Below are 22,978 nucleotides of genomic sequence, written 5' to 3' on the forward strand. Positions count from 1 at the left end.
TTGTTGGCGCAACTCACCAACACACGTAACGCCATCTCCTGAATACCCGGTATGACATGTGCAGTAGAACGACCCCTTGGTGTTGGTGCAGTTAGCGTCGGAGTGACAGTTATGGGCGTAGTGAGTATGGTATGGAGCCAGGGCAGTTGTATTGCATTCGTTAATATCTGAAATAATTCACCATTTCAGTTTAGTACACAGTAATTACGCTTGTTTGAAATCTATTTAATTATTTCATTAATATTTTAATAATTACAACTTATTTGTACGATCTTTGGTCATTGATTATTATTGAAGAAGCACATCGGTTTAATTTTAGAGTATGCGATTAGCAATAATGCTAATCATTGATAGCACATACCAACACAAGTGACTCCATCTCCTGAATATCCCACATGGCAGGTGCAGTAAAACGACCCCTTGGTGTTGGTGCAGTTGGCGTCAGAGTGGCAGTTATGGGCGTAGTGGCCGTGGTACGGGGCCAATGCAGTAGTCATGCATTCATTGATATCTAAAAAGATGAACAGAACCAGTGATACAGAACCAATCTGTTTCTCAAATTTAAAAATCGTTTCCGTGTAGTATGTGGAGTATAAGGGAAACGTACCATAACATGCGACACCGTCCCCTGAATATCCCACATGACAAGTGCAGTAGAACGACCCCTTGGTGTTGGTGCAGTTGGCGTCAGAGTGGCAATTATGGGCGTAGTGACTGTGATACGGGGCCAAGGCGGTAGTTCTGCACTCATTGATATCTGAAAACAAGATATCATTAACTCATGTCTACCCTAAAGGAATATTTTCTTGAAAAACGATCGTTACCTGTGCAGATAACTCCATTTCCAGAATAGCCAATATGGCAGGTGCAGTAGAACGAACCCTTGGTGTTGGTGCAGTTGGCATCAGAGTGACAGTTGTGGGCGTAGTGGCTGTGATTAGACGATAATGCCAAAGAATTGCATTCATTGATATCTGCAAAAATAGAATAACCAATTTATAAATATTTATTTATCGTGGAGCAAAAATGACTCTGCAGCAACCTTAAATCAAGAACGGTATAAGGTATTCGGATTCGACCTGGCAAATGTTCAACCCTTATTTGCTTTCTTGTTCAATATAAAATTGTGTTTTATCTTAAAAAATCGTAGAGGGTAAGAGAGTTTTGTGATGTATGGGTTTTTATCTAATGGCCATCAAATCAAACCTACCAAGACATGTGACTCCATCTCCTGAATATCCAACATGGCAGGTGCAGTAGAACGACCCCTTGGTGTTGGTGCAGTTGGCGTCAGAGTGGCAGTTATGAGCGTAGTGACTGTGATACGGAGCTAAGGCTGTAGTTTTACATTCGTTGATATCTATAAAAGTTAACTATTTCAGACAATATAGTCAAAATAATTAGTATTAGCGTATTATTCCTTGAAACTTGCCCCAGTAATGTCATAAATCCATCAGGGTATTAAAATTGAACACAATAATTGGGTATTGACTGGTATCCTTTGTGTAAGTGGTTATTTTTCATGCATGTTCTGAATTCCATGCAAGTTGTGAAGAGGGCCAGTGAGACGACCATAAACTGGTAAGTGGATAAATTCCACGAGAGTTGCATTTTTTCATGCATGTTCTGTCTGTCATGCGAGTTTTTAGTGCTCAGTTAGACAGTGTATGATGATATCCGGCAGAACGTGAGAATCCTACTGTGGAAGACGCAATGAAGTAAGTCATGAATCATTTCAGTGATTATTAAATAAAATAAAAATATGCCTCTACTGCATATCATACTGAGAAGAAAAGGCGCTTTAAAAAGTCTTTACAACATTTATCTATTGCTCATTTCTTCTACATAACAATGATACAAAACTATTCGGTCTTTTGATCAGGAAGGATTAAGCATGTAGATGGTAAAAATCCTTATGACGAAAGCATGAGATCACAAAACTCATTTCCCACCTGTGCAGTATACACCGTCTCCTGAATATCCCACATGGCAAGTGCAGTAGAAAGAACCCTTGGTGTTGGTGCAGTTGGCGTCGGAGTGGCAGTTGTGGGAAAGATGGGAATACAAAGCCGATAAGGACGATGGAGTGCATTCATCGATATCTAAATATGAAAAGAGTGTATAATAAAATTGAATATTTTAATCCTAATATCTATTATCTTTAAATCCAAAATCTTTAAGAGAAGCCCATCTTCAATTCAAGCTCGAGACAACAGAAACCAAAGTCTATAATTTTTACCTTTACACATGACTCCATCTCCGGAATATCCCACATGGCAAGTGCAGTAAAACGACCCCTTGGTATTAGTACAGTTGGCGTCTGAGTGGCAGTTATGGGCGTAGTGACTGTGGATGGAAGAGAGCTCCGAAGGCTTGCATTCATTGATATCTAAAATAAAGGAAATTAATTTGACATATTAAAATTGAAACATTAAATACAAAATATTCACAGAATGAAAAAATTGGGTAACGTACCAACACAGGTAACTCCATCTCCTGAGTATCCCACATGGCAGGTGCAGTAGAACGACCCTTTGGTGTTGGTGCAGTTGGCGTCAGAGTGGCAAATATGGGCGTAGTGATTGTGATAAGATGCTAGACTTTTACTATCGCATTCATTTATATCTAGAATACAGAACACAAAGTAAGACATAAGGTAAATACAAATAACCTTGGTGGTCACAAGAGGGTTTTATCGTAAGAATGTTATTGCTATTATTGTAAAATTAATAGTGCTGACAAGAGAGAATGGTATTGCGCCAAAACATGATATATATGTGGGCTAGTGCTTGAACGTTTCATACAGTTTCTGTTGCTTTCAACATAACCTGATCACTTTTAAAATAATCTAATCTAATGAAATTTTCTGGCCACAGAGGTAATAGCAATAGTAAACATTTAAGCCTGGATAAGGGTGGTGTTATTAGCAAGATTGGCATGTGTCAGAGCAAACGTAGAGCACTAATCGATTTTTTAAATAGATCATAATAATCTATTTTTCTCACCGTAGCAAGACACACCATCTCCCGAGTATCCCGTGTTGCATGTGCAGTAGAACGACCCCTTGGTGTTGGTGCAGTTGGCGTCAGAGTGACAGTTGTGAGTCTCCAATGCACACTCATCAACATCTTCGATTAAAAAAACAAAAATGTTGAATCTTGATAAATGTTTCTAAAAACATAGATACTTGTTATAGTTAACCCTGATATATTACTATAACCATATTATTGCCGATATAGCTGCTACTGTAACATCATTATCATAGACACTTGATAATAAGTAATTGCAAAACGGCAATACCTTTATTTTAGAATACGCATTTTGTTACAAAGATGTCAAAAGTTGTCAAAATTCAACGAAACGTCTTACTTAAAGCTATGTAATAAATACCCGCCCATACTGCAGCAAAAAACATTTGTTTATTTTGTCGGAGCACTAAATACTTATCGGTTTTAATATCATCCATACGCACACTGTTGAAGGGATTTCTAAGCTTACCCTTACCATTACATTGCACACCGCTGCCTGTATATCCCACATGGCAATTGCAGTAGAAGGAACCCCTATTGTTGGTACAGTTGGCATCTAGATGACAGTTGTGAGCAAGAAACTTGTGAACAGAAGATAACTTTGCTGGTAGGCACTCATCGATATCTGAAATAGAATTAGCTGTATGAGATCTCTAATCAAAGACAAAAACAACAAAACCAGAAATAATAACAATATAACTCTCAAATTCAATCCAATTACCTGAGCATATCACTCCATCCCCGGAATATCCCACATGGCAGGTGCAGTAGAACGACCCCTTGGTGTTGGTGCAGTTGGCGTCTGAGTGACAGTCATGGGCGTAGTGATTGTGGTATGGGGCCAAGGCGTCTGTATTGCACTCATTGATATCTAGAAAGAAATACGAGAAATCGAAGGTTATGAATCTTAAGGATTACTTCAATAATATCTAGAAATAATCTAAGCCGTTAAACAACTAGTTTCGCGCCCTGAGATTTTAAACATTTCTGAATTGAGATAGACTTTTATAACAAATAATCATCCATGTTTTTTTCCTGCATAAAGGGAGGGCGTCCGCTTTGCCCCTTCTATCTCAGAGAAAGGAGATGTTGAGAAATTCGCCTTCAAATGCTAAGAAATTGAGGTTTAGCCGTGTGAAACGCCTCACAAGTGCGATACAAGAAAATTAGCTGAAGAACGAGCTCATGTAAGAATTAACCCTTATCGGAATAAAAGAGTCATGTGGTCATCTGGTAATTCAAGCAACATATCTTCATCCATACACTTATTACATATCTACTTTTTTAACATGAGTATTTTGAGAAGAGATTTCAAGCTAATTATACGGACGATTCAAGCAATAAAAAAAACTTACCCACACATATCACACCATCACCAGAGTACCCCGTATTACAGGTGCAGTAGAACGATCCCTTGGTGTTGGTGCAGTTGGCGTCAGAATGACAGTAATGACGATAATGAGTGTGACTTAAAGATAACGCTGAGGGATAACATTCATTGATATCTAAAAAAAACAATAGGGATTAAAAAGGAGAACAACTTCAATAATTTGTTGAGACAATAACAACTTACCAATACACGTGACGCCATCTCCGGAGTATCCAATATGGCACGTGCAGTAGAAAGACCCCTTGGTGTTGGTGCAGTTGGCGTCGGAGTGACAATTGTGGGCGTAGTGACTGTGGGTTGAGGATAATGCCGAAGGGCGGCATTCGTTGATGTCTGATGGAGAATAAATTTAGATTGGACTGAATATAGATTTTGGAAGCTTAAGCGCCTAAATAGCCAACATAAGAAGCGTGTCTAGTCACAGAACACAGCTTTAGATCGATAGTGTTCAAATCTTAAGGCACTATTGTGACATCATCAAGGATAAATTCATACCAAAACAACAGCCACATGATACAAACAAACATCTAACCACCTAGGCATGTAACTCCATCTCCGGAATATCCCACATGGCACGTGCAGTAGAACGACCCCTTAGTGTTTGTGCAATTGGCGTCAGAGTGACAGTTATGGGCGTAGTGACTGTGGTACGGGGCCAGAGCGGTAGTCTTGCATTCATTAATATCTAAACAAGAAAAATCGATTTAGTCGCTCTCCTACAAGTAAGGTACTTGATAATAAAATGCAATAAATAAGATAGTTCGGTTTTCTGACGCAGGACATTGGCTCAAACCTACCAACACAAGTTACTCCATCTCCGGAGTAGCCCACATGGCAGGTGCAGTAAAACGATCCCTTGGTGTTGGTGCAGTTGGCGTAAGAGTGACAGTTGTGGGCGTAGTGAGTATGGTACGGGGCAAGAGCCGTTGTCTTGCATTCGTTGATGTCTTTGGAAGAAAATACAGTTTGATTGAGTTACCAAAATTGATTGACGAAATGTTTTTCTATGAATATTTGAGTCACATACCTGTGCATGCAACACCATCTCCGGAATATCCTACATGACACGTGCAATAGAAGGATCCATCGGTATTAGTACAGTTGGCGTCAGAGTTACAGTTGTGGCGGGAATGAACGTGGTGCAATGCGAGAGCATCCGTTCTACATTCATCAATATCTAAAAGATATTTGGGAAAATTACAAACCCCTTTAAGCCACACCTCTTTTTAAGGTTGGAGGGCAAATTTTGAGAAAAATTATAAAAAATAGCAACCATGTTTTTCTTCTATAAATAGGTCAATCGCAAGATAGTTTAAGATGGTATATTGACATACCGACACACGTGACGCCATCTCCGGAATATCCCACATGACACGTACAGTAGAAGGATCCCTTGGTGTTAGTGCAGTTTGCACGTGCATGACAATTATCGGCATCGAGAGCACATTCATCAAGATCTAAGATATTAAGATAAATAAATGAGAATGAAGAGATGCTAGATGCTAAAGATGACATTCCACAAAATGTCTTCACTAGGAAGGGAACATTGCACACAAATCAAATGGTTTTAATTTCTTGCACATTAAATGCATCCGCGAAATCAAAGACAGGAAATAAATAAGTTTCAGGAAAGAGTGACGGCCGCCAAAATGTATGCGCCCGAAAAAGTTCACGTTTTCATTAAACTAAATATATTTCTGTTTTACTTTGCTGTTGGAATAAACCTTTTTCTATCTTAAACCTGGAAAGGTAAGCGGAGTGTTTCTTACCATAGCAAGCAACGCCGTTTCCGGAATATCCCACATGACAAGTGCAGTAGAACGACCCCTTGGTGTTGGTGCAGTTGGCGTCAGAGTGGCAGTTATGGCCGTAATGTCTATGAGTGAATGCCAGTGCATTCGGTCTGCACTCATTGATATCTATGAAACAAATGTAAAAATATAAATTCAAATTATCATCAGCAATATTAAGAGCAACACATATTCGCCTTTGAATTACTGTGGTTCCTTATTTGCACAAATTTTAGTTAATATTACTTAAAAATGGCAAATAGAACCTACCCGAACAAGTGACACCGTCTCCTGAGTATCCCACATGGCAAGTGCAGTAGAACGACCCCTTGGTGTTGGTGCAGTTGGCGTCAGAGTGGCAGTTATGGGCGTAGTAACTATGATTTGCCGAGAGAGCAAAGGGATTGCACTCGTTGATGTCTAAATGGAAGTAAGATTTATAACTGTACTTTCAGAGGAAAATATGAGTTTAGATACTTGGGATCTGCGCTATTAGAGACGTAGCCTCTTTATTATATTGGTTATAAACTTATACTAGAGATAATGATACAAGGCATATAAAACGTTACAAAGTAAAGAGCAACGATTTAAATGGACATGGTAAGGGAGCGAAGACAGCTTGTGGTAAAAACTGTTCAGGCGTACTTACCTACACACGTGACGCCATCTCCTGAGTACCCCACATGGCAGGTGCAGTAGAACGACCCTTTGGTATTGGCGCAGTTGGCGTCAGAGTGGCAGTTATGTGTGCCAAGTGCACATTCATCGATATCTAAAAATCAATTTGTTAACTTTTCTTCAAATACCTTTCTTAGCCACAGACATTCAAAACTGTTTTAATCAAGTAATACTCCGTTTAAGAACTCGGCAATCCAACGGCAAATGCACGCTGGCTGGTCAGAAATGCATTTGTTTATTGTAGAAATTTGATTGGCCAAGACAAAACATTATAGCATAAGATAGAGATAACACAAAATGATTCATAATATTTTTTAATATTTTGGTAATAGGATTAATTTCTATGTCTTATCCAGCTTTTCAGGTAAATTTTAAGGTATATAGCAAAGGACATATTTCACGCAATTTCTCCAAAATCTTACTATCTTCTATATGCCCTGCCTGCATGTTTGGTATAAAAAAAGATGTGGGAAAGTTATAATAAAGCTTTTTGCTGCAGGACAATGGGACTTTGCCTGGTTCTTACACGGAGCATTACTTAAATATAATCGAATAAGAAGCTGTTATCAAATCCAGGCTACATATGCACCGGCAAACCTTTAAGGCAAAACGATGTTTTGTCCTTTTGAAATTATCATTGGCATCAACGATTGACATGACAGGATCTAATAATATACCTGTGCAGTTGGTTCCGTTTCCTGTATATCCCACCGAACAGGCGCACGTGAAGGTGCTTGGGATATTTATGCAGTAACCGTCTGAATGGCAGTTGTGCCAGTCAAGAACGCACTCATTGATGTCTGAAAAATATTCCGAAAAGCAATTGGAAATGTAATATTTATTGTATATTGAGAATATACAGGTAAATTCTTCCAACACCATGAGGTAAAATGAGCTAAAGAAATAAAATAATTATATGTCCAAAAAGAATGTCTTCGCGGACTACACGAGCACGGGAATCTCGAAAACACCAAGTAATTAAATAATGCAATTCTGTAGTTTCAGCAATAGTTATCAGACTATTTACCGAACAGTAAAAAGCAACGTTATTTTGCGTTGGTGTCTATACTGTTCAGTATGTAACTCAAGACAACTATATGACTTACAAACTTCATTTATAGTTCAATCACAGGTATTGGAAAACCGTTGTGTTTTTCTGCACACAATATGGATCAGGCTTACAATAATAGGATATTGTCAGTCATTGCGTCCTGTTAGATGTGTAAAATTTTATCTTTGGGAGGGAAGATATTTCCTTTGTTCTATGAAGTCCTCCTGCCTTATATATCTCCAACTCACTTCATATTTCGATACTAGTTTTATTATCCTGTTTTCTTGGTTATCACAAAAAGCTGGTGTGAAAATAAGCAGCCAGCCATGGTTTATCTGGGTTACGACGCCGGAAGGGTGTGGTCTGTCATCGTCATTGTTTGTTATCTAAAAGGCCTAGCATTCACGGTTGTTGTTACCTTGTCGTACGTAATTGCTTGCCTTACTCCTAACCATTCCGTGGAATCTGGTGGGAGAAAACAGCCCGCAGGACAACCATAAGTAATGGCATCCAAAAACAAACTTTACTAATAATATTACTTTTTAACTTTAGCCATTCTAACGGAGGTTTAGTTCTTCAAAATTCTATTTTTCAGTGTGAGATTATCTGGCTTTCTTGTTATCAGTCTATATTAAAAGTGCGTACATGCAAAACAAGATAGAAGGAATAAGTGCATGCACATTATTAATCGATGTTGTTATATATATTTTTCTTTATTAGCAAAGTCGGGTAGTTTAGAAGTGTGAACTTACGGCAGAGTGGATCACATCACTTTGGGAGACCCAACCCTGAAAGTGAATGGTCTCTACACAGGAGGCAAAGTTGTTAGATGAACACAAATCTGTCATTGGTATTTGTCTTTCAGAAGACATTCAAACACGACTAAAGTCAAATTTTGTCAATTATTTATCGAACAATCGATATTCTAATATCTTTGCACTTGCTTTACTAGATCTGCTGTCCTTCAGTTCATATAAAGATACTGTAGTCTTAGCTGTGAACAGTTAAATGTCATATTTCCATACCCACCTGAAGGGCTAGAGCGTCGGCAACTGTAAGTCAGACTTGTTCGTCTTGGTACAAAGGGGAAGTCATGCCGCCACGTCACTTTGTCGTAGTCATGGTTACACGTGCAGGGGCTTCACAGAGCCACAAGTCAACTTACCTTGTAAGTTAATTAGTCACGTGCCTGTGCTGTTGTACACAGTTAAGAGGGGTGTTTTGGGGGTTTATAGCAACTCCTGATCCATATTGCGTTTGATGAATACGGCATCACAAATGCCAAACAAAAACCTCCAGCCAATTCTTTACCAAAAGTCATTTAAAGAATAGCTCATTTTACCCAAGCCTTTAACCCGCGATTTTCCCTATTAGCGATGCTATATTCAAGCAAACTGTTATTCTAGCTTGATTAACTGAGCTGACACTTACCGACACATGCCGTGCCGTCCCCAGAGTAGCCGTTTTTGCATGTACAGTAGAAGGATCCCTTGGTGTTGGTGCAGTGTGCGTCCACGTGGCAGTTGTGGGCGTAGTGATTATGGATTGGCGCCAAAGCATCACGCTGACACTCGTTGATATCTAAAGTGGGGTTTTCTCGGTCAAATCCCTCTTGTTGTATCAACAAATTGCACCAGGGAATCTCTTTGAGATAGTATCTTTGTCCTAGATTTTTTTTAAATGATCGTTCATACCTAATTTAGGGTTTTCTAAGACAACCCTCGTTAGGTTTATCAACGACTTTCAACAACGGAAATTCTTTCTAGACTAAGGCCTAGTCCTATACATATTACAGTTGATATTTTATGTACGAATTTCTTAGTAAACCACCTATGGATTCATTATAAATTTGCACCAGGTGATTTCTTTGAGAGACTAAAAGATATTCATATGATTTTGATATAAATTTTAAGTCGAGTGGTGTGTTCATAGCAAGCTTTCTCTTGACTATATTAACAGCACCAGGGATTACTAGTCAAGTCTATCTAATGTGATAAAGCAGCTTCAATTTCTCACTTTCTAACCAAACTAAAAACTAAAGGTTGTTCTAAATTATGCATATCCAAAAAACACATATCCAAAAACTAGATTTCGTTTGATTCCATAACTGATTAAGACAAATTAATCTGAAAGATTTCGTTTACTCCAACCGGGAACTGGTCGAGAATCCTGTCCTAAAGCTTAGAAAGTTTCTTATGCAATTTCTAGATTGATTGACATAACGTGGCATACCAACACACGTGACGCCATCTCCTGAGTATCCCACATGACAAGTGCAGAAGAAAGACCCCTTGGTGTTGGTGCAGTTGGCGTCAGAGTGACAGTTATGTGTCCCCTTCCTGCACTCATCGATGTCTGTGATCGAATAAAAGTTCGGTAAGAAGGTACACAAACGCATGCCTTTACAGGCTTTATAGAATTCATTTGGGATTTACGGTGCGTTCACACGATTATTCAACAATTACCACTAAACGCCATGTATATACTCTAGGAAAGGATACCTTGGCCAATAAAGTTAAAGTTATGCATTGCTTCATGGACCAAAATGTGGGTTCTTATTCATGTGGAATTAAAGGTATGTGTGTGTTTTTTCACCTTGAATTTAATATACTGTTTTATTTACCTTGACAGAAAACGCCATTCCCGGCATATCCCACATTGCAGGCGCACGTAAAGGATCCATCAGTATTAATACAGGTGGCGTCTGCGTGGCAGTTATGAGAACCAACTTCACACTCGTTGATATCTGGGTAACATTTAAAGATATGTCACGTGAATGCAAAAGTACCTAAGAAAAACACAAGTTAGAGACGGCATAAGAATAGCCACCAAACTAGCAATTTTCAATACATCTCGACAAAAAAATAACATAAAAAACTATCTTAGGACGTCTTTTGCTCTTTATAGAAAGGGAAAGGCTTCAACCCTCGTAGCTTTCGATCAAGCTCTAATCCCATTCCTCGTTCTCGGGAAAGGTGTCGTGCAAAATTTATTTAAATCAGTCAGTCATTATTTTGGCCGGCAACAATAGATTTACAAAATTAAAAATTGAAACTGTTAAAAAAACATTGCCCAGATAAAATAACATTGTAGAGAGCACGAAAACCATTACTCACCGACACAGTTCACACCATCACCAGTGTAGACGGCAATACACGTGCATGTAAAACTCCCATGAGTGTTAGCGCACGTGGCGTTACGATGGCAGTTGTCCCGATGCTGAAGTGAGGTAGTCGTACATTCATCAATATCTACAAAACAAAGCAGACTCATATGAGGCAATTGCCTCTGACATGTTAGTCAGTAATTGCCAGTGTTAGTAAGTAATGAGCAATCTCTACAGTACAAGCAAACGAGATGTCAGTCGAAGTAATAGAGGTTCGAGCTTTATTGATTGGGCTGTTTAAAATTAGAATGCTCCAACTAAACTTAGCGTTAAATCGACAAATAACAACGTTCTCGGAATTTTGCCGACTTCAGTGCCTTCACACTCATAAGGTTTGAGCAACCTCTCACAGTACAAGCAAACGATATGTCAGTCGCAGTAATTCATATAGATCCGACGCGCGCATGAATATCCAATCAGAAAGCAGCAAATAGAAGCCAGCTGCTCAGATTTATCTAAAATACAGACGTTTATAGCGGTCTTTCTGCGACTTGCGAAATTAAACACAGAAACCCAGCATGATGGAAACTTGTCTTGTTGTCCAAGCATGGTGAAAATCTTGTAGCATGGAAAAAGATGCCTACGAGTTTGGTTGTTGAATGGAAACGTCACGAATCCAGCTCAAAATACGAAAACTTGGAAATGATTAGATAAAGCGGTGCTCTCTTCGGTAGGTACTGTGTGTTTTCAAAGCTATTTTTGTCAACTTGCAGTGATTAAAGTGCGGTAAAAATAAATGGAAAGCCGAATTCGCTGTTTACGTCTGACTTCTAACTACAAGTTTTATCGGCAAACGTCAAGATTTACAGCAAAAATACATATGAAAGTCTCATTCTTATATGTAATTGAAGTAACCTAGGTAAAATCAAACACAAGTTTAATGGTAGGACTAACATTGCTCTTGTAAGTGATTTGTTTGCTTTTTATTTCTCGTTTCTTTGTAGTAAATTTTACGTGTTTTTCTTCAATTTATGTTTTTCTACACTAAAAGTGGCCGGTCAAAGAAAACAGGGCTAGCTTTTTCCACACTGACCCGAAAATGCTTATTTGCTTGTCCAGACTCGCAGGGCCATATGGCTGTTATTGTATCTCTTTTCTGATTGGCTATTCGTGCGCGCGCGATTAAAATGTCGTATCTATGAACAGAGGTTCGGGCTTGACTGATTGGAATGTTTAAAATTAGAATGCTCCAAATAAGCTTAGCGTTAAATAGACAAATGACAATGTTTTCGGAATTTTGCCGACTTTTGCCGACAGTGCCTTCACACTCATTATGTTTATTTGATCGATTGATGTCTCAACGACTTCTACATACCTGTAAAGAAAATACATTGACTTTAGAGAGCTATTTTGTTCAACTATATTACCTGTGCAGCTAAGGCCATCTCCAAGAAATCCTGGCTTACATCTGCAGTAAAACTCGGTTCTTGTGTCAATGCAGTTCGCATCAGGGTGGCAGTTGTCAAGATTTAGGTCGCATTCGTTAAATTCTAAAAATAAAGTCATTTGGCCACGGCTTAGGGGAGTTTATAGCGCAGACACTTCTTGCTCAGCCGTGGAGAAGAGAGCAAAGAGCAACACAATAATGAGAAGAGAGAAATAACAAGAGACAGATGAAGATCGACACTGTAGAACTTTAAAAGTCCAAACAAGGAGGGATGAAGACAAAGAAAGCAAGAAAAGATAAAGCCAAGCAAGTAGAGGGAGGGAGAAAGCAAGGGGAGGGAGAAAGGAAGAGTGAAGTAATAAAGGAAAGGGAGAAAGGAATAAAGAAGCAAGAAGAGGAGGGGAGGATACGAAAAAAGGTAGACATGAAAAATGGATGAATAAATAGGAAAGAATGCAGAAAGATAGGTAGTAGATAAGGAAACGGATGACAAAAGGAAAGGTAGGGAAAAGGAAGAGACGGGGCAAGCAAGATAGGAAGGACGGTAGGATGAGTAGAAAAAAGTCAGAAGGATGAAGGCAGGAAGACAAAAAGATAGATATGAATGAAAATGGAAGGAAGAAAGATTTAGAGGAGGCATGGAAGGATGGATCGATGTATGGATGGATTGAAGAAAGAAAGAAAGAAAGAAAGAAAGAAAGAAAGAAAGAAAGAAAGAAAGAAAGAAAGAAAGAAAGAAAGAAAGAAAGAAAGAAAGAAAGAAAGAAAGAAAGAAAGAAAGAAAGAAAGAAAGAAAGAAAGAAAGAAAGAAAGAAAGAAAGAAAGAAAGAAAGAAAGAAAGAAAGAAAGAAAGAAAGAAAGAAAGAAAGAAAGAAAGAAAGAAAGAAAGAGAGAAAGAAAGAGAGAAAGAAAGTAAGTAAGAAGAAAAGGAGGAAGGAAGAAAGAAAGAAAAAAAGAAAGAAAGAAAGAAAGAAAGAAAGAAAGAAAGAAAGAAAGAAAGAAAGAAAAAAAGAAAGAAAGGATGAGGGTAGAAAGGAAGGAAAGAGGCAAGGTACCAAGGTACAAAGAAAACAAGGAAGAAAGGTACGAAGGTAGGTAGGAAGAAAGCAATAGAGAAGGGTTTGAAGGAAGAAAAAAAGGTAGGAGGTAAGGAAAGTAGGAGAGTAGGAAGAAAGGTAGAAAGGAATGAGAATAGGAAGGTAGGACGGAAGAAAAGAAGAAAGGAATGACGAAAGAAAGGAATTAATATACGAAAGCAAAGAAGAAAAAGGAAGGAATTGAGAAAGAAAGGTAGTAAAAGAATTTGAAACTGAATTTGCGACAAAAGGAAAACTAGCTATGAATGAACGAACAAACAAATGAATGAAGAAAAAAAGAAAGAAAGTAAGTTATGTAGGATAGGCAGATAGGAAAGTCTGACAGAAGAAAGGAGGGAAGAAAGGTAGGAATGAAAGAAGGAAGGAAAAAAGGAAGGAAGAGAAGAAGGAAGGGAAGAAGAAAGAAAGGTAGAAAAGTAGAAAGGATAAATGAATGAATGAATGAATGAATGATAAAAGGGAGAAAGAAAGAAAATTTTGGCAAGAAAATACGAATGACGAGGGAAAGGAATTAATAAATGAATGAGCGAATGAAAGGAAGGAAGGAGGAAAGGATGGTGGTGTAAAAGGAATGAATGAACGAACTAACGAATAAAGGAAGAAAGGAATTTAGTTAAGTAAGACAGGCAGACAGGACAGTCGGACAGAAGAAAGGAGGGAAGAAAGGAAGGAATGAAAGAAGGAAGGAGAAAAGGAAAGAAGAAAATTAAGGAAGAAAAGAAGAAAGGAATGAATGTAGAAAAGTACAAAGAAGAAATGAATGAATAAAAGGGAAGAAGAACCAGGCAGAAAAAAAGAATGACGAGGGAAAGGAATTAGTAAATAAGTACTTTGAAAGCACACTAGAAAGGGAAAAGAGGATGGTGGTAAAGAAGGAAGAAATTGATGAAGAAAGGAAAGCCAGGCTAAAAAAGTCAAGAAAGAATGAATGCATAAATGGGTGAAAAAGGGAAGGCAGGAAGCAAGGAGGCAAGGAAGAAAGAAAGGAGGGGGGAGGGATGAAGGGGGGGGAGGGATGAAGGGGGGGGAGGGAGGGAGGGATAAAATGGAAAAAAAGAGATAAAAATGGAAAAAAAGATAAATAATAAGGAAGATAGGAAAGGTAAATGGACGGAAGGACGGAAAAAAGGAAGCTAGGAAGTATGGTAGAATAGAGAGAGAGAGAGAGAGAGAGAGAGAGAGAGAGAGAGAGAGAGAGAGAGAAAGAAAGTAAGAGAGAAAGAAAGTAAGTAAGAAGAAAGGAAGGAAGGAAGGAAGGAAGGAAGGAAGGAAGGAAGATGGAAGAAAGAAAGAAAGAAAGAAAGAAAGAAAGAAAGAAAGAAAGACAGACAAACAGACAGAAAGAAAGAAAGAAAGAAAAAAAGAAAGAAAGAAAGAAAGGATGAGGGTAGAAAGGAAGGAAAGATGCAAGGTACCAAGGTACAAAGGAAACAAGGAAGGAAGTGAGGAAAGGAGGAACGAAGGAAGAAAGGTACGAAGGTAGGTAGGAAGAACGGAATAGAGAAGGGTTTGAAGGAAGAAAACAGGTAGGAGGTAAGGAAAGTAGGAGAGTAGGAAGAAAGGTAGGAAGGAAGGAGAATAGGAAGGTAGAACGGAAGAAAAGAAGAAAGGAATGACTAAAGAAAGGAATGAACGAAAGAAAAGAAGAAAAAGGAAGGAATTGAGAAAGAAAGGTAGTAAAAAAAAGAATTTGCGACAAAAGGAAAACTAGTTATGAATGAACTAACAAACGAATAAATGAAGAAAGAAAGAAAGAAAGAAAGAAAGAAAGAAAGAAAGAAAGAAAGAAAGAAAGAAAGAAAGAAAGAAAGAAAGAAAGAAAGAAAGAAAGAAAGAAAGAAAGAAAGAAAGAAAGAAAGAAAGTAAGTTATGTAGGATAGGCAGATAGGAAAGTCGGACAGAAGAAAGGAGGGAAGAAAGGTAGGAATGAAAGAAGGAAGGAAAAAAGGAAGGAAGAGAAGAAGGAAGGGACGAAAAAGGGAAAAAGGTAGAAAAGTAGAAAGGATAAATGAATGAATTCATAAATTGAATGAATGAATGAATGATAAAAGGGAGAAAGAAAGAAAAATCAGGCAAGAAGAAACGAATGACGAGGGAAAGGAATTAATAAATGAATGAGCGAATGAAAAAAAGGAAGGAGGAAAGGATGGTGGTGAAGAAGGAATGAATGAACGAACGAATAAAGGAAGAAAGGGATTTAGTTAAGTAGGACAGGCAGACAGGAAAGTCGGACAGAAGAAAGGAGGGAAGAAAGGAAGGAATGAAAGAAGCAAGGAGAAAAGGAAAGAAGAAAATTAAGGAAGAAAAGAAGAGAGGAATGAATGTAGAAAAGTACAAAGAAGAAATGAATGAATAAAAGGGAAGAAGAACCAGGCAGGAAAAAAAGAATGACGAGGGAAAGGAATTAGTAAATAAGTACTTTGAAAGCACACTAGAAAGGGAAAAGAGGATGGTGGTAAAGAAGGAAGAAATTGATGAAGAGAGAGAGAGAAAGAAGAAAGAAAATAAGAAAAGAAAGAAAGGAATAAGGGAAGGAAGGAATAAACAAATAATTGAATAGCATGGAAGACAGGACTGGCAGAGATTTTAAGATTGGAAGGGGAGGAAAAAAAGAAGTCCCCTAAGTACGTATACACGTACCTTTGTACCAGATACACGTTTTACCGTCCCCCGTATAACTGATCTTACAAGTACAGATATATGAGCCGATCGTATTTTCACATGTAGCATTTGAATGACACGATCCAGGAAGCAGGCACTCGTTGCGATCTAGAAAAACCAATAAGAAAATCAAACAATAATACCGCAACAAACATAGAATACTACTGAATAAATAAATACAACATAAAATAATACTACCGTCTGTTAAAATGGCATTGTTTGTGCTGCCTTAAAACTCTTTCTCTTCGCGCGACATTGGCATGTAGAAAAAAATATAAATCCTTCTCAAAAAAACGTTCTTTGGCAAGTTTAGAAGATTTAAGAACGTTTTTTTATAACCAGGAAACGCTTTCGAAGATAAGGAGGGAACGATCTTGCTACGCTTAACGCACTTGCCGGCTGTCATTTAGGGTAATTCGGAAATGTTTTCTTTTCCAACGCTCGAAGGCCAAGGTCACTGGGGCCAAGGTCACTGGGGCCAAGGTCACTGGGACCAAGTGTACGAGCAGGACGATACAGTACTTCTTGTCCTTCCTAATGTTAAGGGCACATATCCAGATGATTTTAAATGCAAGCCGGTACACAGGCTAAAGAGTTAGACTTTATTTAACACGATGCGTATACTTTTCGTTGCCTTAGAGGCATATAGTTATAACATACCGACAGAAGTGTAGGAAATACTTCTACATACCGACAGATGAGTAGGACATATTGAATCCAGAAAGCTCGTTGTCCTTATCCGTTATAAATGATATTCTTGTAGGTCCTATGGTCGTCAGGTCCGGGGGAATGATAGATGCACAGAAAATACCCTTTAATGTAGCGCTATCCGTCGCACCTTGTTGAACCTAAGTGAATAATTATCAAGAAAAATGGCGACTACGATCCATAAATTGCGCTAAAATTAGCTCTCCCACTTCTCCTTAAACTTGAAATAAACTTTTAAGTTATTAAAACTTTATTATTAATATGCCTGAATAGCCTCGAGTGCAGAAATATCATTTGGGATCTATCGTATGTGCCGCATAGCATTTTGGACGGGATTTCATTGTAGATGATCCAATTACTGCCGTTTCATAGGAAGCCATTCCCGAGACTCAACGTTCAATCTGCAAACATTCTTCCGTGAAACAAACCTGTTGACTTACAACTGTTGTCTAGCCCACGCGTTCTGACCTCTGTCACTCGCTCTGACCTCTGTCACTCGTTCTAATTTCTGTTACTCATTCTGATCTCTGTCACTCGTTTTGATCTCTGTCACTCGTTCTGACGTTTCACTCGATCTGATCTCTTTCACTCGTTCTTACCTCTGTCACTCGTTCTGACCTCTGTCACTCGTTTTGATCTCCGTCACTCGTTCTGACTTCTTACACTCGTTCTGACCTCTTACACTCGTTCTGACCTCTGTCACTCGTTCTGACCTCTGTCACTTGTTCTGACCTCTGTCACTCGTTCTGACCTCTGTCACTTGTTCTGACCTCTGTCACTTGTTCTGACCTCTGTCACTTGTTCTGACCTCTGTCACTCGTTCTGACCTCTGTCACTTGTTCTGACCTCTGTCACTTGTTCTGACATCTGTCACTCGTTCTGACTTCTTACACTCGTTCTGACCTCTGTCACTCGTTCTGACCTCTGTCACTCGTTCTGACTTCTTACACTCGTTCTGACCTCTGTCACTCGTTCTGACTTCTTACACTCGTTCTGACCTCTTACACTCGTTCTGACCTCTGTCACTCGTTCTGACTTCTTACACTCGTTCTGACCTCTTACACTTGTTCTGACCTCTTACACTCGTTCTGACTTCTTACACTCGTTCTGACCTCTTACACTCGTTCTGACCTCTGTCACTCGTTCTGACCTCTGTCACTCGTTCTGACCTCTGTCACTTGTTCTGACCTCTTTCACTCGTTCTGACCTCTGTCACTCGTTCTGACCTTTGTCACTCGTTCTGACCTCTTATACTCGTTCTGAACTCTGTCACTCGTTCTGACCTCTGTCACTCGTTCTGATCTCTTACACTCGTTCTGACCTCTGTCACTCGTTCTGACCTCTGTCACTCGTTCTGACCTCTGTCACTTGTTTTGACCTCTGTCACTCGTTCTGACCTCTTACACTCGTTCTGACCTCTGTCACTCGTTCTGACGTCTTTCACTCGTTCTGACCTCTGTCACTTGTTCTGACCTCTGTCACTCGTTCTGACCTCTGTCACTTGTTCTGACCTCTGTCACTTGTTCTGACCTCTGTCACTCGTTCTGACCTCTGTCACTTGTTCTGACCTCTGTCACTCGTTCTGACTTCTTACACTTGTTCTGACCTCTTACACTCGTTCTGACCTCTGTCACTTGTTCTGACCTCTTACACTCGTTCTGACCTCTGTCACTTGTTCTGACCTCTGTCACTCGTTCTGACCTCTGTCACTTGTTTTGACCTCTGTCACTCGTTCTGACCTTTGTCACTCGTTCTGACCTCTTACACTCGTTCTGACCTCTGTCACTTGTTCTGACCTCTGTCACTTGTTCTGACCTCTGTCACTTGTTCTGACCTCTGTCACTTGTTCTGACCTCTTACACTCATTCTAACCTCTGTCACTCGTTCTGACCTCTTACACTCGTTCTGACCTCTGTCACTCGTTCTGACCACTTACACTCGTTCTGACCTCTGTCACTCGTTCTGATCTCTTACACTCGTTCTGACCTCTGTCACTCGTTCTGACCTCTGTCACTCGTTCTGACCTCTGTCACTTGTTTTGACCTCTGTCACTCGTTCTGACCTCTTACACTCGTTCTGACCTCTGTCACTCGTTCTGACGTCTTTCACTCGTTCTGACCTCTGTCACTTGTTCTGACCTCTGTCACTCGTTCTGACCTCTGTCACTTGTTCTGACCTCTGTCACTTGTTCTGACCTCTGTCACTCGTTCTGACCTCTGTCACTTGTTCTGACCTCTGTCACTCGTTCTGACTTCTTACACTTGTTCTGACCTCTTACACTCGTTCTGACCTCTGTCACTTGTTCTGACCTCTTACACTCGTTCTGACCTCTGTCACTTGTTCTGACCTCTGTCACTCGTTCTGACCTCTGTCACTTGTTTTGACCTCTGTCACTCGTTCTGACCTTTGTCACTCGTTCTGACCTCTTACACTCGTTCTGACCTCTGTCACTTGTTCTGACCTCTGTCACTTGTTCTGACCTCTGTCACTTGTTCTGACCTCTGTCACTTGTTCTGACCTCTTACACTCGTTCTGACCTCTGTCACTCGTTCTGACGTCTTTCACTCGTTCTGACCTCTGTCACTTGTTCTGACCTCTGTCACTCGTTCTGACCTCTGTCACTTGTTCTGACCTCTGTCACTTGTTCTGACCTCTGTCACTCGTTCTGACCTCTGTCACTTGTTCTGACCTCTGTCACTTGTTCTGACTTCTTACACTTGTTCTGACCTCTTACACTCGTTCTGACCTCTGTCACTTGTTCTGACCTCTTACACTCGTTCTGACCTCTGTCACTTGTTCTGACCTCTGTCACTCGTTCTGACCTCTGTCACTTGTTTTGACCTCTGTCACTCGTTCTGACCTTTGTCACTCGTTCTGACCTTTGTCACTCGTTCTGACCTCTTACACTCGTTCTGACCTCTGTCACTTGTTCTGACCTCTGTCACTTGTTCTGACCTCTGTCACTTGTTCTGACCTCTGTCACTTGTTCTGACCTCTTACACTCATTCTAACCTCTGTCACTCGTTCTGACCTCTTACACTCGTTCTGACCTCTGTCACTCGTTCTGACCACTTACACTCGTTCTGACCTCTGTCACTTGTTCTGACCTCTGTCACTTGTTCTGACCTCTGTCACTCGTTCTGACTTCTTACATTGTTCTGACCTCTGTCACTTGTTCTGACCTCTTACACTCGTTCTGACCTCTGTCACTTGTTCTGACCTCTGTCACTCGTTCTGACCTCTGTCACTTGTTCTGACCTCTTACACTCGTTCTGACCTCTGTCACTCGTTCTGACCTCTGTCACTCGTTCTGACCTCTGTCACTCGTTCTGACCTCTGTCACTCGTTCTGACCTCTTTCACTCGTTCTAACCTCTGTCACTTGTTCTGACCTCTTACACTCGTTCTAACCTCTGTCACTCGTTCTGACCTCTTTCACTCGTTCTAACCTCTGTCACTCGTTCTGACCTCTGTCACTCGTTCTGACCTCTAACTCTTTTGACCTCTGTCAGAGAGGACAAGAGACTTAAAAAGACTGCATGGGAGACTAACTCGAAGCCTGCTCATTTTCAAAATCAGTCGAAAGCCTATTTCTTAACGAAACTGTCCATAAGAGAAACATCCGCTATTTTCTTTTACACATATGTGTATTCGAAGTTCATGTCTTCATCACATTTGATTGATGGAAAAGTGTTGGCAGCTTGCGATTTTTCCGTACCCGATATGATAAAAAACATAATGCCATACATGTGACCTTCTTATAGCCAGAGACCAAGAAACTCTTCTCTCTCTTATGGATATTTGCTTGCATGAAATGGCCTTAGTATATTTTTGGCGGGAACTTTATGAGAATGAACATCAACAAAACTTCCAGAAGCGATACCTCGCCTCCCGCGAACGTGAGGTAAACAAAGTCATGACGCTTCTAGTCACGGGGATTAATCAATGCTGTACACCGAGCCTTCAGCGAATAATTGTTTTTACTATTAAACACTTTCCCCTCCCCCGAGGCGGAGAGATAAAAACAGACCGGGGTGATCGTCGGCAAAATCAATTTGAACCCTAAGGGATAGCACTTTGGGTGTGGTCAACAGAAATTAGAGATAGCAGAATCCTTCAACCCCCCTTAAGTGATAGCGGTATAGGAAGGAGAACATGTTCTCATGCAGTAGGTCGAAATTTTACACCCTAAAAGATAGTCCGATCACTTCCGTCTACTTTTCTGAAGAGCCCCTGCCTACCTTTAAGAACCTTACCTTAAGAAAATCAAATTTACAGTCTTTTTCCTCCTCCAATTCAAACGAATGGAATTTGGTTGTTATTCTGTAGCCCATCCCAAGATTAATGAGCCAGAGACACGACAGCGAGTGAGGGTAATTCTGCGGATGGCTAGGTGACGTGATAAATCCGCTAGTAGCGTTCAACTCCACATTACAAATACCTAGGGGAGTGGGGAATTATCTTCATTATTTACCACTATCCATCACTTTCCGTTATTATCATAATCAATATCACCACCATCATCGTATTAACACAAACGGGAAACTAGATGATACACAACGAAATTATAAATGTAGTTTCAAAATTCTCCCACTGTCTATAGACCAATTTGACTTATGTCATTTTGGAGTGCCGAATAAACTACGTATTCCTACTTCAACTGTTTGTATTAGCCTTGCGTATAAGAAAAAAAACGCGTCGCTGGGGGTCCAGTTACTATCTACGAGGTTAGATAGCGCGTCGTTTGAAAGGTCGTAAGCGCGTAGGGACATAGCTCACTGGAGGAGCGAAACTGAGGCAAATACATCCAGTTGAAGTAGGAATACGTAGTTTATTAGACATCACTTTGGAATAAAATTGTCATATAGCCCGTGATTTGACTACCTGTTTTCTGAGCAAAAAAACCACCGGGCTGTCCACTTTCATTAAAGTGCAATTTCATAAGCATATATTTCCCAGTTGACCTCACAGTATCTCCAAGCATCAATCCGCACATCCGCGGACGAATAAGGGGAGCAGTGGTAGTCTTCCCGTCATACAGCTCGACATAATCGTTCTTGCACCCTTCCTAACATACCAGAGAAGGTTAATGAATAGTTATCCAATAACACAAAAACTTAACAACAATCACACAAAAACTATACATATACGCTTTACCTATCATACCAGGAAAGGTTTATGAATAGTTATCCAAAAACACAAAAACTCAACAACAATCACACAAAAACTATACATATACGCTTTACCTATCATAGCAGGAAAGGTTAATGACTAGTTATCCAATAACATCGCACAAAAACTATACATATACGCTTTACCTATCATAGCAGGAAAGGTTAACGAATAATTGTCCAGTTACATCACAAAGACACTACATATACAGTCGTTTGACTAAAGGTTGTCATCAACCGGCTTTGCGACTACCCTGGATACCAGAGGCTCCGAGCTTCGCAGCGACAACGATTTAAGCGAAGCGAAGCTCTTTCGCTTCGCTCAAAATGTGGTCGCCGCGAAGATTCGAGCCTCTGCTACCCAGGGTACTACGCGACAAGCCGGCATTGCATATATTAGCCACCGCTACAACGTCTAAGTCTGAAGTTATGCAGTGACTAATATATGCAGCTAAGCGCTTCAGTGTTTTTTACCCATGTTTACATGCGGGCTTGTCGCGTAGTCGCAAAGCCGGTTGATGACAACCTTTTGTCAAACGACTGTATATGCTGTACCTACTATACTAGGAAAGGTAACGACTAGTTATCCAATTTCATCACGCAGAGACCATGCATAAAGGCTTAACCTATCATACCAGGAAATATAAAGGAATAGCTAACCATTCACACCACTCAGCAATGAACTATACATAAAACCATCTGATGGTACAAATAGGGAATCAAAATACAGGCAATAGTAAGGAACTCTGGAAGAACCGCAAAATATCTGTTCCGCAGCCCGTTTTTTTGGGCTAGGAATATGTTAGACCCCTCGGTTGCTTGGGAAAAAATCGTCCCGATCGGTTATACAG

At 39.9% G+C, this 22,978-nt stretch overlaps 1 protein-coding gene across 4 annotated transcripts in view; it reads right to left on the reverse strand.

The window, feature by feature from the left end:
• LOC5519284 (fibrillin-2) overlaps positions 1–22,978 on the reverse strand; it is a 69,338-nt gene that overhangs the window by 39,470 nt on the left and 6,890 nt on the right. For 3 of the 4 annotated variants that reach the window (XM_032364097.2, XM_032364101.2, XM_032364099.2), the window contains exons 5-34: positions 21,841–22,024; positions 21,213–21,397; positions 16,941–17,097; positions 16,229–16,357; positions 12,472–12,594; positions 11,055–11,189; positions 10,562–10,684; positions 10,171–10,293; positions 9,370–9,519; positions 7,565–7,687; positions 6,859–6,981; positions 6,480–6,629; positions 6,189–6,338; positions 5,754–5,876; positions 5,447–5,596; positions 5,217–5,366; positions 4,955–5,104; positions 4,603–4,752; positions 4,385–4,534; positions 3,751–3,900; positions 3,505–3,654; positions 3,006–3,128; positions 2,476–2,625; positions 2,240–2,389; positions 1,953–2,102; positions 1,211–1,360; positions 825–974; positions 608–757; positions 362–511; positions 18–167 (exon numbers count right to left, since the gene is read on the reverse strand). In XM_032364097.2, the coding sequence (XP_032219988.2) occupies positions 18–167; positions 362–511; positions 608–757; positions 825–974; positions 1,211–1,360; positions 1,953–2,102; positions 2,240–2,389; positions 2,476–2,625; positions 3,006–3,128; positions 3,505–3,654; positions 3,751–3,900; positions 4,385–4,534; positions 4,603–4,752; positions 4,955–5,104; positions 5,217–5,366; positions 5,447–5,596; positions 5,754–5,876; positions 6,189–6,338; positions 6,480–6,629; positions 6,859–6,981; positions 7,565–7,687; positions 9,370–9,519; positions 10,171–10,293; positions 10,562–10,684; positions 11,055–11,189; positions 12,472–12,594; positions 16,229–16,357; positions 16,941–17,097; positions 21,213–21,397; positions 21,841–22,024 (4,351 nt within the window). Of the gene's footprint in view, positions 1–17; positions 168–361; positions 512–607; positions 758–824; positions 975–1,210; positions 1,361–1,952; positions 2,103–2,239; positions 2,390–2,475; positions 2,626–3,005; positions 3,129–3,504; positions 3,655–3,750; positions 3,901–4,384; positions 4,535–4,602; positions 4,753–4,954; positions 5,105–5,216; positions 5,367–5,446; positions 5,597–5,753; positions 5,877–6,188; positions 6,339–6,479; positions 6,630–6,858; positions 6,982–7,564; positions 7,688–8,356; positions 8,404–8,690; positions 9,317–9,369; positions 9,520–10,170; positions 10,294–10,561; positions 10,685–11,054; positions 11,190–12,471; positions 12,595–16,228; positions 16,358–16,940; positions 17,098–21,212; positions 21,398–21,840; positions 22,025–22,978 lie in introns of those variants that run through there. The other variant, XM_032364100.2, reaches the window with a different exon arrangement.

The sequence above is a fragment of the Nematostella vectensis genome, chromosome 10 (assembly GCF_932526225.1).
Source record: "Nematostella vectensis chromosome 10, jaNemVect1.1, whole genome shotgun sequence".
Taxonomy (NCBI): Eukaryota; Metazoa; Cnidaria; class Anthozoa; order Actiniaria; family Edwardsiidae; genus Nematostella; species Nematostella vectensis.